General features: G+C 57.6%; 1 protein-coding gene across 3 annotated transcripts in view; it reads left to right on the top strand.

Annotated features, from left to right (window-relative positions):
* PSTPIP1 (proline-serine-threonine phosphatase interacting protein 1) overlaps positions 1-13556 on the top strand; it is a 39919-nt gene that overhangs the window by 19016 nt on the left and 7347 nt on the right. For all 3 annotated transcript variants that reach the window (XM_059058930.2, XM_067029408.1, XM_067029409.1), the window contains exons 2-8: positions 2091-2191; positions 2533-2607; positions 8704-8738; positions 8979-9085; positions 11385-11447; positions 12069-12167; positions 13119-13164. In XM_059058930.2, the coding sequence (XP_058914913.1) occupies positions 2091-2191; positions 2533-2607; positions 8704-8738; positions 8979-9085; positions 11385-11447; positions 12069-12167; positions 13119-13164 (526 nt within the window). The remainder of the gene's footprint in view (positions 1-2090; positions 2192-2532; positions 2608-8703; positions 8739-8978; positions 9086-11384; positions 11448-12068; positions 12168-13118; positions 13165-13556) is intronic.

Genomic DNA, 13556 nt, shown 5'->3' with positions numbered 1-13556 from the left:
GGGCATGGGGCTGGGAGGGAAGAGCAGAGCGTCCGCTGCAGGGCTGGGCTTGGTCAGCGTCTCCCTGCTCAGGCCCCCCTCTCAGAGGCATCAGGGAGTAACAGCAGGTGCCCTGCCAGTCCAAATCCTTGTCCTGCCACCGCCTGTAGGCCCTCAGGCAGGTCCTTCCCTTCTCTGGGCCTCAGTTTCCCCAAGGACTGAGGGGGGCACTGGACAAGATGCTTCCTAGTTCTGGTGGTCTATGGAATTTGGCCCTGAATACTGGTGTCCAGCTCAGAGTGACCCTCTTGGCGGGGGAGGGCAGATCCATTTTCCTCCCTGGCTGCCACAGGCTTTAGTCCTGGGGGTCAGGAGGGAGGACAGAGGCTGAAGGGCAGGAAGCCGTGGTCTGCTGCCTGGTTAGTAGGCAAGTGGCCCATGAAAGCTACAGAAATGGAAGCCTGGTGCACACCAGCCTGGACATTGTGGTGGACAGGCCTGCAGGGGTTGGGGGGTTGACTTCCTCCTGCTGGGGTTCTGAGTAGTCAGCCAAGGCCCAGGCCCGCTGCTTGTCACCCAGTGGGCAGCTGAACCTGGGTCTCAGGAATTTCTAGTGCTGCTTATGGAGGAGGGTGTGAGCTTGGGATCCTAACCATCCTACAGGCCTGCAGATTCCATTATTCTGAGTTTGCTGAAGGTGGGCTGGGCCTGGCACGGGGCCATCTGGAGCAATTTGTGGCATCTCTGGCCTTCTACCACGTCTGATTCTCCTTAGACCTTGAAGAAAAACACCCTCTCCTCAAGCACTACCTCCCGTCCCCAACTTCCTACACCAGCAGCTCAGAACCCACTCCAAGGGTGAGAGTCAGATCAACAGCAGGACAGCTGCAGAGAGGCAGCTGTGTCCTGAGAATTCTCCAAGATGGCCCTCTCCCCACCATCCTGGCTAAGAGGCGGACCTAGGGTGTGCTGGGTGTCCTGGGGTGCTAGGTGTGTCCTAAGTTAGGATGTGCCCTAGCCCTGACCCTCAAGGCCCACCTCAGCAGATGAGTGCAGGAGCCCGGCGTGGTATCCGGTACACAGTGGATGATCAGGGAACAGCAACTGCTCTTGTCTCTGCAGAGGCTGTAGAGTGCAGGGGGGTGAAGGGCACGGACCCGAATAAGACAGCCTGGGTTCAATGCCACACCTGCTGCTTTCAATCTGTGTCACCCTGGGTGCACTTCACCCATCTGTGCCTCAGTTTTCTCACTTGGACCCCTGAGATAAGAGGGTAACTGAGGAGGTGACAGGAGTGAGCAGTGCCGGGCACCCCATAAGGCTGTCATCACGGAGCCTTGGTGGGGACCCTTCCCATGGCTGTCTTAGGTTAGAGTTGCTGTGTCCTGACTATGACCTCTGATCCACAAGGGGCTCACCTACACCTGGTACCTCCACAGATGGGGGACCTACTGTGTGCCTGTGTGAAGCTGTTACCGACCAGCGTTCTTGGCCTCTTTAATCAATAGAAACTGATCAGAGGCCAGACAAAAAATTCAGGCAAGGCTTTATTGGGGCCCCTGCTGCAGCAGGGAGGAGTGAGAACAAACAACAGGTTCCCTTGTTTGCTCGCTCGCTCGGGGGGGAGAACTTGTTCTTTATACGGGGTGAGGGTAGGGGTGTGTCCAGGGGCCGGGCTGCAGGGGTGGCTTAGGTGGTGTGCCCACCCCTTAGCTGGTGTTGTGTGCAAAGGGCTTTTGCTCTCCCGGCTCTTCAGAAGTGGCAGTTGAGGTATTTTGGGTCTTTTGTATCTTTTGGTCCAGAATTTGCCCCAAATGCACATGCACGCCGTTATTTTTAGTCCCATATAATTTCTTTGTATTTTGTAGCTTGAGGAGAGGTGTGTCCAGGTGCCAGTACTGCAGCACTGCAGCAAAGGGGCCCAGGTTCCAGCCTGTCTCAAAGCCAGGTCCTGAATCCCAAGAGCTCGTTCTTGGATAGGGCCGAGGTGGGCAGACGGGGAGGCCAGGCTGGAGGAGGTCAGCAGGGCCCCCACCAGGCTGCAGTCTGCGTTCCCCCGACCCACGCAGCTCGGCTGCGGCCCTCACACGTCCCTCTGTCCTGTGTTCCAGTGCAGGGACTTCACGGCCCACACGGGCTACGAGGTGCTGCTGCAGCGGCTGCTGGATGGCAGGAAGACGTGCAAGGACGTGGAGGAGCTGCTGAGGCAGAGGTGAGCCCCTCCCCCCAGCCCCTGGGAAGTGGCTGAGCCCCCATCCCGGCCGAGCGGCCGGCTGGGCCCCCCTTCCCCCCACCACCACGCTCTAAGAAGTCAGGAGCGCGACTCTCCTCTTTGTTCCGACCTGGGCCTCCCCAAAGTGGGCAAATAATCTGATGTTCCTCCAGATGTCCTTGAATTTAGCCAACACTTATTTAGACGAAGGGCTGGAGGCTTAACCTTCTCAAGGAGGAGCCCGCCGGCCAGCCGACCCCCAGAGGCTGAGCGGGTGGACCGTCAGGTCCTCTTGCCACCGCTGGCAGAGTCTGAGCAGCGCCCATGGGTTGTCATTGCAGGGCCCAAGCAGAGGAACGGTATGGGAAGGACCTGGTGCAGATCGCCCGGAAGGCAGGCGGCCAGACAGAGATCAAGTAAGAGGGCCCCTCCTGCTTCGCCAGGCACTTTCCACAGGGTTTAGGGCTTCCCCGTGTGGGGTGGACTAGGGAGCGCCGGCGAGGGTCTGGATGGCTCCCAGGGTAGGGTGCCTGGAGGGCATCTCTCTTGGGAGTCAGGCATTCTGGGCGAGGTCAGGTTCTGTGTGGGGGAAGAAAGCCAGCAGTCTGAGCACCAAGGAGGCCCTGGGCAGGGGGTGAGGTCATCTGTCCTCAGGTGCCTGCAGCACAGCCTGCACCCTCTGGGCGGCCTCCATGCAAGTCCTGAGAGCCCTGAGGGGAGGTGACAGGACCCCACTGGCTGCCCGAGACCCCGCAGCATTGGCTCGGCTCAGGCTTCCAGGAGGGACTGTGTGGCCACAGGCGGGGGTGCCAGCTCCTCACCCATTAGCCCTGGGACCTTGGTGAGGGGATCACTGACACTCTGTGCCTCCGTTTCCTCATCAGTGAGCAGATGACAGTACAACCTTCCTCAGAGGAATATGTGAGTCCAGGGCTGGCTCAGGCCTGGCTGGGAGGGGAGGCAGTAAAGGCACTTGCTGCTGTGAAGCCTCTGGGCCTCTCTGGCCCTGGGGCCTGGGCCTCTGAGTGCGGACTGTCAGATGGGGACTCAGATGGAGAGAGAGTGACGATTTGAGGGCAGCTAAGGAGAACTTTCTAACAGTGGAGCGGAGGGGCTGCCTCGGGATATGTGGACTCTCCCTGCTGCGTGAGGACCGAGCCAGGCTGAGGGGCAGACAGGACCCTGGACCCCAAGTCCTGGTAGGGCTCTCATGAGACCTTCTCCTCCTACCTCGGAGCCGCAAGACCTCACCCAGCCTGCGGCTGCCATAGCAACCCCTGCCCCCTGCCCCTGCTCCCACAGCGGTCAGGCCTGTGAGCGTCTGACTCTGCCCAAGGAAAGTGGCCCTGGACCCCGTTAGCTGCAAAGCCCGGAACCGGGTCCTCTCGTTTGAGTGTCTGAATAGACAACACACTCTAAGTCTCCTAAAGACATAGTTAAGCCTGGCTGGTCCCTGCTTCCAACCTGGAGTCAGGGAAAACTTAGGGAGGGCTAGAGGAAGGTTGAAAAGTAGTGTGAGCCAGGGGAGATGAATGCTCAAGGCCCAAGGGTCCTGCGTTGGACCGCAAAGTGTGAACAGCAGCTTCAGGAGTATGCATGCAGGAGCCCTAGTCCCCACTTGACCTTTGTGAGCTGTGTGACTGTGAGCAAGTCACTTAACCTCTCTGAATTGGGTTCTCATCTGTCCACTCCAGTGGGCTGTTGAGCAGATAAAGATGGCAGGGCCGAGGCTGAATTCCGGCTGAGTGCACAGGAGGGCTCAGGACATGGTGAGGAATGAATGGAAGTCTATGGGGACCTTCTTTGTCTTCCAGGCAGGGTGGAATCGAGGGAGCGTGACCCAGGGGGAGTCCCTGCCCACCTCCTGCCCTCCCAGGCCTGCTGGAAAAGGAGAACTTGCCCAACAAGAGAGGAGACCTCCCGGGGGAAGTGGAGAGGGTGCTCCAGGCAGGGCCACAGTGGGAGGTCAGGCTGGAGGTGGACTGCGTGAGGCACACTCAGGGGGCTGTGAGTCACGGGGGACTTAAAATAAGTAAGGAGAAGCCACCAATGAAGAGAATAAAGTGGGAATGGAGCCAGGTAGGCAGTGGGAAGGGTGGAGAGGTGCACAGAAGCGGCCAGGGCGAGGCTGTGGGCAGCCCTGATTCCCTGCGTGGTTATAGGAAGCCGAGTGGGTCAAGGTCTGCCCTGCCCTATATGCTGTGTGACCCTGAGACGGTCACTCCCCCTCTCTGAGCCCTGGGTCCTCAGCTGTGAAAGGGGACAATCACTCCCAAGAGTTGCTCTGGACAGTCACAATGTCAAAGCAGAGAGCGCCAAGCCACAGAGATGCTTGATAAACAGCAGGGGTCTTTACGATCTCATGGGCCCCTCCATAAGTAAGATACATTGGGGTCACCCGGTTTAGTTTAACACTGAGGAGCCTGCCTGACCAGCCTAGACCATTTCCTCTGAGGCCCAGCCCCTCCCTGGCCCTGGCCCTGGCCCTAGAGGCACAGCTTCCATCCAAGGTGGAAGCGCCAGGGTGGGGCCCCAGGCCAGGGAAGGGAGGAGAGTCAGGGTCCACCTTGTTGCCTACCAAGGAGGAGCTGGTGCCTGGGCTGAGAAGGCCAGGCCCTAAGGCTCAGCCTAACCAGTAGAAGGAGAGGCAGGAACAAAACCCACAGGGGCCCCGCTGCACAGCCACATGGGTTCCAGAGCAGGCTGGGAGCAGTCCATGCATACCAGCACTGCCCCGAGTTCCCCATCGAGCTGGGGTGGCCAGAGGAGCAGGGCAGAGCAGGGGGCACCTCCTGGGAGAGGTGGAGAGGAAGGGAAGGCACCTTTCTGACAGAGGACCGGCATGGACAAAGGCTGGAGGTCGGAAAGCTCAGGGCACATTCAGAACCAGAGAGTCAGGAGGCAGGAGTCAGACCATCCCAGCTCACCTGCTGCTTCCCGTAGGGCTGTGCCCCTTGCAGCTCCCAGCTCAGCTGACTATGCACAGTAGGTAATTAACAATTATTGCTGTTGATCCACAAGGCGCGGATGGTGTGAGGTGGTGCGTGTCACGTGGTGGTACAGAAGGAAACATTTTCACTGGAAATTCAGACTGTTTGGAACAGAATTCCAGGCTGAGTGTCCTGAGAGCTGGGTTGAAAAGGACAAATGGGATGAGTTACACACGAGGACACTGGTGGCTGATAACAGGGGTCAGAGGCCTGCAAGGGGTCCCCATCCTTGACATGTGATGGAGACACAGTCAAGGAGAGCTCTGGGAAATCTTGGTCATGGTTTCCCTGAGTGGTTTGGAGTTGAGAAAGGCCTTGGAACTTATCACTCTGGGCTGTAATCCTAGGGACAATGGGGAGGAGAACCAGGCCATTGCTGCTGTTCAGTGGCCTCACAGTTCAGTGCTGTGACAGACACTCAAGGTATCAACCCAAGATGACAATAGGAACAAGTGCTCCAAAGGGACTGAAGAGGAAGCCAGGCAAAGATGCTGCACATAGGGAATTAGCATGTGCAAAGGCCCTGCACAAGAAGGAGCATGTCATATAGAAGGAACTGGTAGGGGGCCAAAGAACAGGGATAACAGGTGAGAAGTGAAGCTGGAGGGTTGGAGGTGATGGGGCAGGGGCTAGGGTGGTGGCAGTGAGAGGTGGTCAGATAGGAGATTTGGGAAGTGAAAAAGAAGGTAACAGAAGGGGAGGAGGGTAGAGCCATTGGCGGCTCGTAGGTTTCTGGTGTGCATAACCTGGTAGACGGTGGTGCCTTTGCTGAGAAGGGAGCCCTGAAGGAGGAGCAGGTTTGTAGGGCAATGAGTCCAGTTTCGGACACTGAGTTTGAGGTGTCTGCGAGATGTGAAGTCTAAAAGGAGGTGAGGACCAGGCAGTGGGTGTGCAAGCCCCAGCCTGTGGGAGGGGTCTGGGCAGGGAGTGGTCATGCTGTGGGTCATGATGGAGCATGGAGAAGTGGTCATACTGGACCTAGAGAGGCTCTAACGATGGACGGGGAGACTGAGGCAGGAGATGAGTGTGTGAGAAGGAGGTGTAACTGCTGGCAAGGTGTCAATTCTGTCAGAGAGTCCTGACCTCTCCCCCGCCGCCAGGGCAGGTGGGGTCACCATGGCAATCGCCCCTTCCTTCCTCTGTAAGAAGCCAAAGGCTCCAGCTCTCCCCACTAGTGTGGCCACGGTCAGTTTCTTTACCTCTCTGACCCTTGTTTTTCTCATCTGTAAAATGCGGATAATGATGGTACCCTCCCTTCCTGGCAGAGGTGTGAGGATTACGTAATTGAGGGCAGCATTTGAACGTACATCAGCAGCACCTGGAGATTTGTTAAAACACAGTGTGCTGGGCCCCTCTTCCAAGCTTCTGCTTCAGGAGGACTGGGGTGGAGCCTGAAATCTGCGTTTCTAACAAACTCCCAGGTGATGCTGCTGCTGCTGCTGCTGGTCTGCTGCTCCTCCATGGCCTCAGTTTCCCTAACTGTCCCCATGGGAGGAGGGAGCCCCCCTGTGAAGCCTGCCTTGCAAAGATTGTGGGGAAATGCAGGCGGTGGGCAGGGCTGTCTCACTGGGTGTCATGTGGCCATATGGCCACCAGTGGGCGGGAGCGCTGCTCCGCAGAGAGGCTGGATGGGCTGCAGCAGGATGCGGCCATCCATGCGGCCAGGATCCTCACCGCTGCCTGTGTGTGACCCCAGCAAGCCTGGCCACACTCGGGCCTCAGTTTCCCTATCGGCCTCAACTGACTGTGGCTCCTCAGGCATCCTGGTGAGGGGGGAGTTAAGGGGCCATAAACACAGGCAGAGAATTTTACCCTTGAGATAGATAAGCCTCACTTCAGGGCCAGTCTGCAACCTCCACACACTGTCTCTGCGCCCTTGGAGTCTTGGTACCCACAGGGCTGCAGGGAGTTGCGGGGGGAAAGGAGCCCAATCTATGGAGCTGCCTCAAGGGGACCCTCTACCTGAAGGCAAATCCAGTGGGGGGTTCTGATAAGAGGGGGCATGCAGTAAGCTCTTAGGTGGGGCATTTTGGAGTAACAGCTCAGGTCAGGTTAAGAGGCCTGGGGGACCCCCAGGTCAGGGTGTGCAGTAGTGGGCTCAGGGCAGGGTGGCACAACAGCACCCCTTGTAAAGCATCTGCTTTGCACCAGCTCAGAGGTGCTTTATACATATACATTCATTTAATCCTCATAACCATTGTTTGTGCTATTATCCCCATTTTACAGAAGGGGAAACTGAGGCACAGAGAGGCTAGGTAACTTGCCCAAGGTCATACAGAGAGTGAGTGGCAGAGCTTGGATTGAACTCAGGCCATCTGGCTCCAGGGTCTGCTTCTAATGCACCTGGGAGTCCAGAGCAGGAAGCCCCTACCCAGGTTCCTAGCCTGGGATTCCAAGTCACCTCCCTCCTCTGACGGGAGGGGGAGCTCACCCCTCTGAGAGGCCCCTGCCCCTGAGAGCTGATGGGCTGGGGAGAGGCACTTTACCGTCAGTGCTGCTCTGACCCAAGGACCACTCGTGGTGCCCCTTACCCATCAGCAGCAGACAAGACTGGGCCCTGAGTGGGCTCCAACATCTTTGCTCAGATCTCAACTCCGTTTGTAGCTCTGGGAGACAGCCCCCTGGCAGGACTGCCAGGTAAGATATAGAATGCCCTGTTAAATTTCAGATAGACAACAAATATTTTTAAAATTTAAGTGTGTTCCAAATATTACATGGGGCACGTTGACATTCAAAAACTATTTGTTGTTTATCTGAAATTTGAACTTAACTGGGTGGCCTGTATTTTTATTTGCTCCATCTGGCAACCCTACCCTTGGGCATCACCCCCTCACACCTCCTATGCCCAGCCAGCCCCTTCCCTTCCCTTTCTCCTTGGTGCCCTCTCTGGAGTGGGCAGTGTCTGCATGTCTGCTTCAGACTGGCCACCTGGTGCCTCCTGACTCCTCCTACTGGGTTTTCTCAGGCACCCCAAGCTTAGTGCACCCTAAAGTAACTCCCCATTTTCCCTCCTGGGCCCCTCTCAGAGGTGTCACCACCATCCACCCAGCCACCTAGCCAGGGACCAGGGAGCCCCTCAGTTTCTCGTTGTCCTCACCTGTACCTCCTATTCATCCTGTCCTAAGGCCCCTACATCTCTCCCCTCCATTACCTCTGCCCTGCTTGTCCCCCTCTTCCCCCACAGCCCCCTCCAAAATGTCCTCAGGCCACCTGCCAGGTCTGAACCCCACCCTCTCCTGCTTTGAGGGAGGGTCCTGAAGATGTGCAGAAGCCAAGAACATTCTGCCACAGTGGGAGGTTTGATTGCTTTTTAACTTCCAAAGAGAGAGCTTTGCATTCCAGAAATCCCAGCTTGAGTTCTAAGCAGATGGTCATGGTCTGGCTAGAGGGTCCCCGGGGTCTAGGTCAGTGTGTGTGAGTGAGCCAGGGCCCTCCCACCAAAATAAAAGTCCCCGGGCCCAGCCAGGACTTCAGGTTCCCCTGCACTGTCCTCCTGCTGACCCTGGTCTTTCTGTTTTGCAGCTCCCTGAGGGCCTCCTTTGACTCTCTGAAGCAGCGTAAGTCCCTCCCGCTCCCCATGCCAGGCTGCGGGGTGACAGGACCTTCTGGGAACACCAGATCCCGCAACGGTGGGGATGGATGGATGCCGGCTCGGAGTCGAGGCTGGTGGAGGACTTGGGGGTGACAGAGATGAGCTGTGGGGCTGGGGTAGGCTGGCCCAGGCAGGGGCCAATATGTGAGTGGCTGGGGCCCACCAGGTCTGACACCGGGGACCACTGTCCTTGCTCCACCCCCAGAAATGGAGAACGTGGGTAGCACCCACATCCAGCTGGCCCTGGCCCTGCGTGAGGAGTTGCGGAGCCTGGAGGAGTTTCGTGAGAGGCAGAAGGATCAGAGGAGGAAGGTAGGGCGCGGGGATGGGCCCCGAGCAGGCAGTGGCTGTTGTCGCTGTGGAGGCAGTAGGGGACGGGCTCTCCCGATGGGCAGCACCCCAGGCTTGCGGGTGATGGCGATTTGAAGGAGGAGAGGGGGTTGTGGACAGACGCCTGGTACTGGGACCAGGGCCCAGCTCTCGGGCCTGAAAGCCCCACTGGGGGGTCTTCCCCCTGAGCTGTCTCAGGCCAGGAAGAGGGAAAGACCTTGGTCTTTTTGATCATCCTACTACAGCAAGCTATAGATGGTCCATGACAGCTTGGGGGTATCCAAAGGAGGCAACCTAAGTCGGGGAGTCACCAGAAACTTGTCCTGAGCCCAAGGATCAGGGCTGTTTACCTGGGAGAAAGGAAGACTTGGGGGTCAGTCACTGCAGCCACTCTGCAGGGCTGCCTGAGGCTGAGGGGGACAGACAGAGCTTGTGGGGAGTGGGGGCTGCCAAGCCTATCTCAGCATCCAAAGGTACTATTCACCCATCTGTAGGCTGTGGCTGTCCCTAGATGGAGGGGTTGCATGGAGAGGAAGTGAGGTCCCCATCATGGGAGGTATACAAACAGAGGCTGGAGGCTACTTGTCAGGGAAGCTGCAGAGGTTGGATGGGAGGTGGGTTTGGTGACCCCTGTGTCCCAGGGCCCCCTCCCAAGCCTGAGACTCTCTGACTGGCTGAGCAAGTGGCCCTCTGGGAAGGCAGGTATGGACACATGCATGATCAGCCTCTCAGGGCCTTAGTGATGAGTGTGGTGCCTTGGACAGGGTGGGAGAGGCCAGGGCACAGGAGCACTTCTTGCTTGGAGAGGAAGCATCATTGTAAACTGTCCAAAGAACTGAAAATGGAAAATTCCACACAACTGAGCTGTGAAGGGAAAGAAGGCAACAGTTCATGGCTGGGGCCAGGCTGGGACTGGGTGTCCTGGCCAAGCCACTTACCCTCTCTGCACCTCAGTTTCCCTCTTGCGGGATGGGACACTCATGTCCACCTCCCAAGCTTTGGGGGACCCAGCCCAGAACTAGGCCCCTTGCAGTCTTCACAGGCAGGGTGCTGGCTCCGATTAATAGCTCTGGCCACAGAAATTTAGTGTGGCTGTACTCCCTGTCTCTCCATCGGCCAGCTGGAGCCTCAGGCTTTCAGGATTCTAAATTTGAGTTCCTGATCAGACAATGGGTCCTCCAAGCCAGCCCCAGAAGTTGGCCCAGCCTTAAGGAGCTGCAGCAGGTGACCTCTCTGAGCTGGGACTTGCTTGCAGAGTATCTACTGTGACAGTGAGGCCCCAGGATGGCTGTTTTGAGCTTTCTGTGGCCAGTGGGGCTGTGATGTCTGAAAAAGCTGTTCTGGACAGAGGGACAGTTCCACGGTGTGATCAGGGCTCCCACAAGTGAAGGACAGCCGTGATGTAGTGTGCGGGGAAGGCTGCCTGGGTGTGTATGCACACATGTGTGCATGTATGGACGTGGGTGTGCACCCAGGAGAATGTGAGTCCACCTCTGCACACCTGTAAGCATGTGCATGTGTTTCAGTGTGTGTGACCAGGTGGCACCGGCCCCACTGAGATCCCAGGCACAAACCGGCTCCAGCCCCAACACGAGAGGTGTTTCATTTCAAATTATCCTTATAGCCGATCTCTGTCCAGGCCGAGTTCCATCCTCTCCATCTGTACAAGGAGCCTGGGAGACGAGGTGGAGGTGCAGGAGCCCCGTGTGCACCAGTGTGTGACCATGACCAAGTCTGGGGTGTGTACACAGGGCCCATGGCTGTGTGTGGCGGACATGGGAGAGTGTGCGTATGTGTACTTGCGAGTGGTGTCTGAGGTTGCTCTGTGAAGGCCTTGCGTATGCAAGGGGGAGCGTGGGGGCCTGTTAACATTTACTTCTGTGTGTGTGTGTGTAACCGTGTGCGTGTGTGTGCCAGCGTGTGTACACGGGGTATGATGGCTTTGAGTGGGTACAGAGGCTTGTGAGTGAAGGGCAGTGTGCGTGTGTGTGTGCATGTGCACGTAGGTAGGTTGGCTATTCCCGGGCTAGAGACCAAGTCCTGGCTGGGGTCTGCAGGGAGAGGATACACCGTGTGTATCCATGCCCCAGGCTCCTCTAGCTTTCTGTTCTGAGCAGTAGTTGTGAAAGAGCAGGCTGAGGGAGAGGGAGGGCATCTTGTCACCACCCCTTCAGAGCCAGGAAGGGATGCTGGGCCTCATCCCAAGGACACCCCGTCCTCTTGGCCTAAGGGAGTATCCTGAGGCCACGGCCCCAAGCTCAGAGCCTCATGTCCCCTGCAGTATGAGGCCATCATGGACCGTGTCCAGAAGAGCAAGCTGTTGCTCCACAAGAAGGCCATGGAGGTGAGTGCAAGGGTCTTAGGCCTGGAGGGGTGGCAGGGGTCAGGGTGTGGATTCCAGGAGCCCTGGACTGGGCACCTGGGACAGGGCTTGCCAGCAACAGGCACAGTGGCCTGTCGGGTTCTTGGTGTTGCACTTGCTCCCAGGGTGCCATGCAGATTGGCCCAGGACCTGACCTTGGGGGGCTCCTGACTGATGGGCGAGCAGCCAGTCCCAGACAGTGGTCTACAGGGTCATCCAGGCTGTCAGCTGGGGACTCCAGGGGCAGAGGGAGAAGGGACCCCTGAGCTGTGTCTCCTAGTTCACTGAGTAAGGAGAAAACTAGCTCTACCGCGTGTGCGGAGGCTGGCATCGTGATGATGCATGGCATTTTCAGGGCCCTGCTGGCGGTTTGATGTGACCACACCTCTGAAGAGGCCGGGGCTGCGGGCAGGGCTACATTGTCCCCACTGGGAAGGGGCCTGGGAACAAGACTCCCTTCTCCATCTCCATTCTGGATCCCCAAATCCCTGTCCCTGGTGAGGAGGCCCCCAACCCATCCACAGCCCCCAACAGGGAGAAGGGAGGTTGGGCTCAGGAGCCTCACTCTGGGGCCCCCAAGTCACGCCCTTCCACACCCCCCAGTCCAAGAAGACATATGAGCAGAAGTGCCGAGATGCAGATGACGCCGAGCAGGCCTTCGAGCGCATTAGCACCAATGGTCAACAGAAGCAGGTGGAGAAGGTGCGTGGAGCCACTGAGGCCATGTGGTGTCACAGGGCTGGGGCAGGGTGGGGAGGGAGGGAAGGGGTGCCACAGACACTCCAAGGCAAGGTCTGCATCTGGGATATCCTGGCTGTTCACCTCGCTCTGAACCTTCATCCCTCTGTCTGTGAAATGGGTTTCCTAGAATCTCAGGGTCTAGATAGACAGAGTCAGCTTGATCCCCTTTGCCATCTCCAGGCTGTTCCCAAGGACCCATTCCTCAGAGCAGGCCCACTGCAGCCCAGGCCCAGAGCTCACAGGGCAATGAGAGCAGATGCTAACCCTCACACAACCCTTTGGAGAAGGGCTCAGTAGGCCCATGTCACAGAGAGGAAACAGGCCCACAGATGGTAAGTGACTTGTTCAAGGTCTGAGGGCCAGGCAGAAACAGAGAAAGGACCCAAATCCAGGTTGTCCAGAACCCAAGCTCTTGACTGCTCTGGCCTCTTGGCCAGGTTGGGAGTGTCAGAGATGCCAGGGCTCAAGAACACATTTTGCCCTTTGCAGAGACAGGAAAGCTGAGGCCCAGAGAGGACAGGGGCCTGCAGGTGAGTTGGTGACAGCAAGTCAGGGACAGAGCCCCAGCCTCAGCCAGTGGGTTCAGCAGTGGGCGTGGGGCCCCAGGGCCCGGCCCCTGGTCTACATTTCTCCCTCTAGGTCTCAACATCTCGTTTTCACATGTACGTGCATGAAGTGCAGGTTTCTGTTTTATTCCTTTTTTACTGGAACCAGGCTGTGGGCCTTTGTAGGGTGAGGCTGGAGTTAATGATGGAACTTGCCCACAGTTGGCTCCTGAGTGTCCCCCTGCGTGGCCAGGGAGGGGGTGACAGCGTCCCTTCAGGGTTGCCCAGGGAAACTCGGAGCCCAAGGGCTGCACTGGGGGGCTCCCGGGGGCGGGGCCTCAGTGCTGCTTTCCCTCTGTCTCCTCAGAGCCAGAACAAAGCCAAGCAGTGCAAGGACTCAGCCATGGAAGCAGGTACGTGGCTAGCCCACCTCCTCAGCTTAGGGGGTAGGGTGGCTTGGACATTGCTTCCCCCACAGCACACTTCCTTCACTCTGGGGACACAGTCACGCTCATCACTCTCATTTCCATACTTACGCAAGTAAAACAAAAACATTCGTTTTCTCACATTTGCCAAGAGTGTTCTTGGTGCTTTGCATGTTTTAACTAACACAACAATCCTGCGAGGTGGTCACTATTACTATCCCCTTTTTTTAACGGACGAGGAAACTGTGGCACAGAGAGGTTAATTAACTTGCCCAAGGTCACACAGCCAATAAGTGGTGGTAACTGTATTTGAACACAAGCCGTCTGGCTCCAGGGCCCAGGACTTTCACAGCCACAATCAAGGGAGACAGGCCCACTGA

The sequence above is a fragment of the Kogia breviceps genome, chromosome 3 (genome assembly GCF_026419965.1).
Source record: "Kogia breviceps isolate mKogBre1 chromosome 3, mKogBre1 haplotype 1, whole genome shotgun sequence".
NCBI classification, from domain to species: Eukaryota; Metazoa; Chordata; class Mammalia; order Artiodactyla; family Physeteridae; genus Kogia; species Kogia breviceps.
This window is presented reverse-complemented; position numbering and strand designations above follow the sequence as displayed.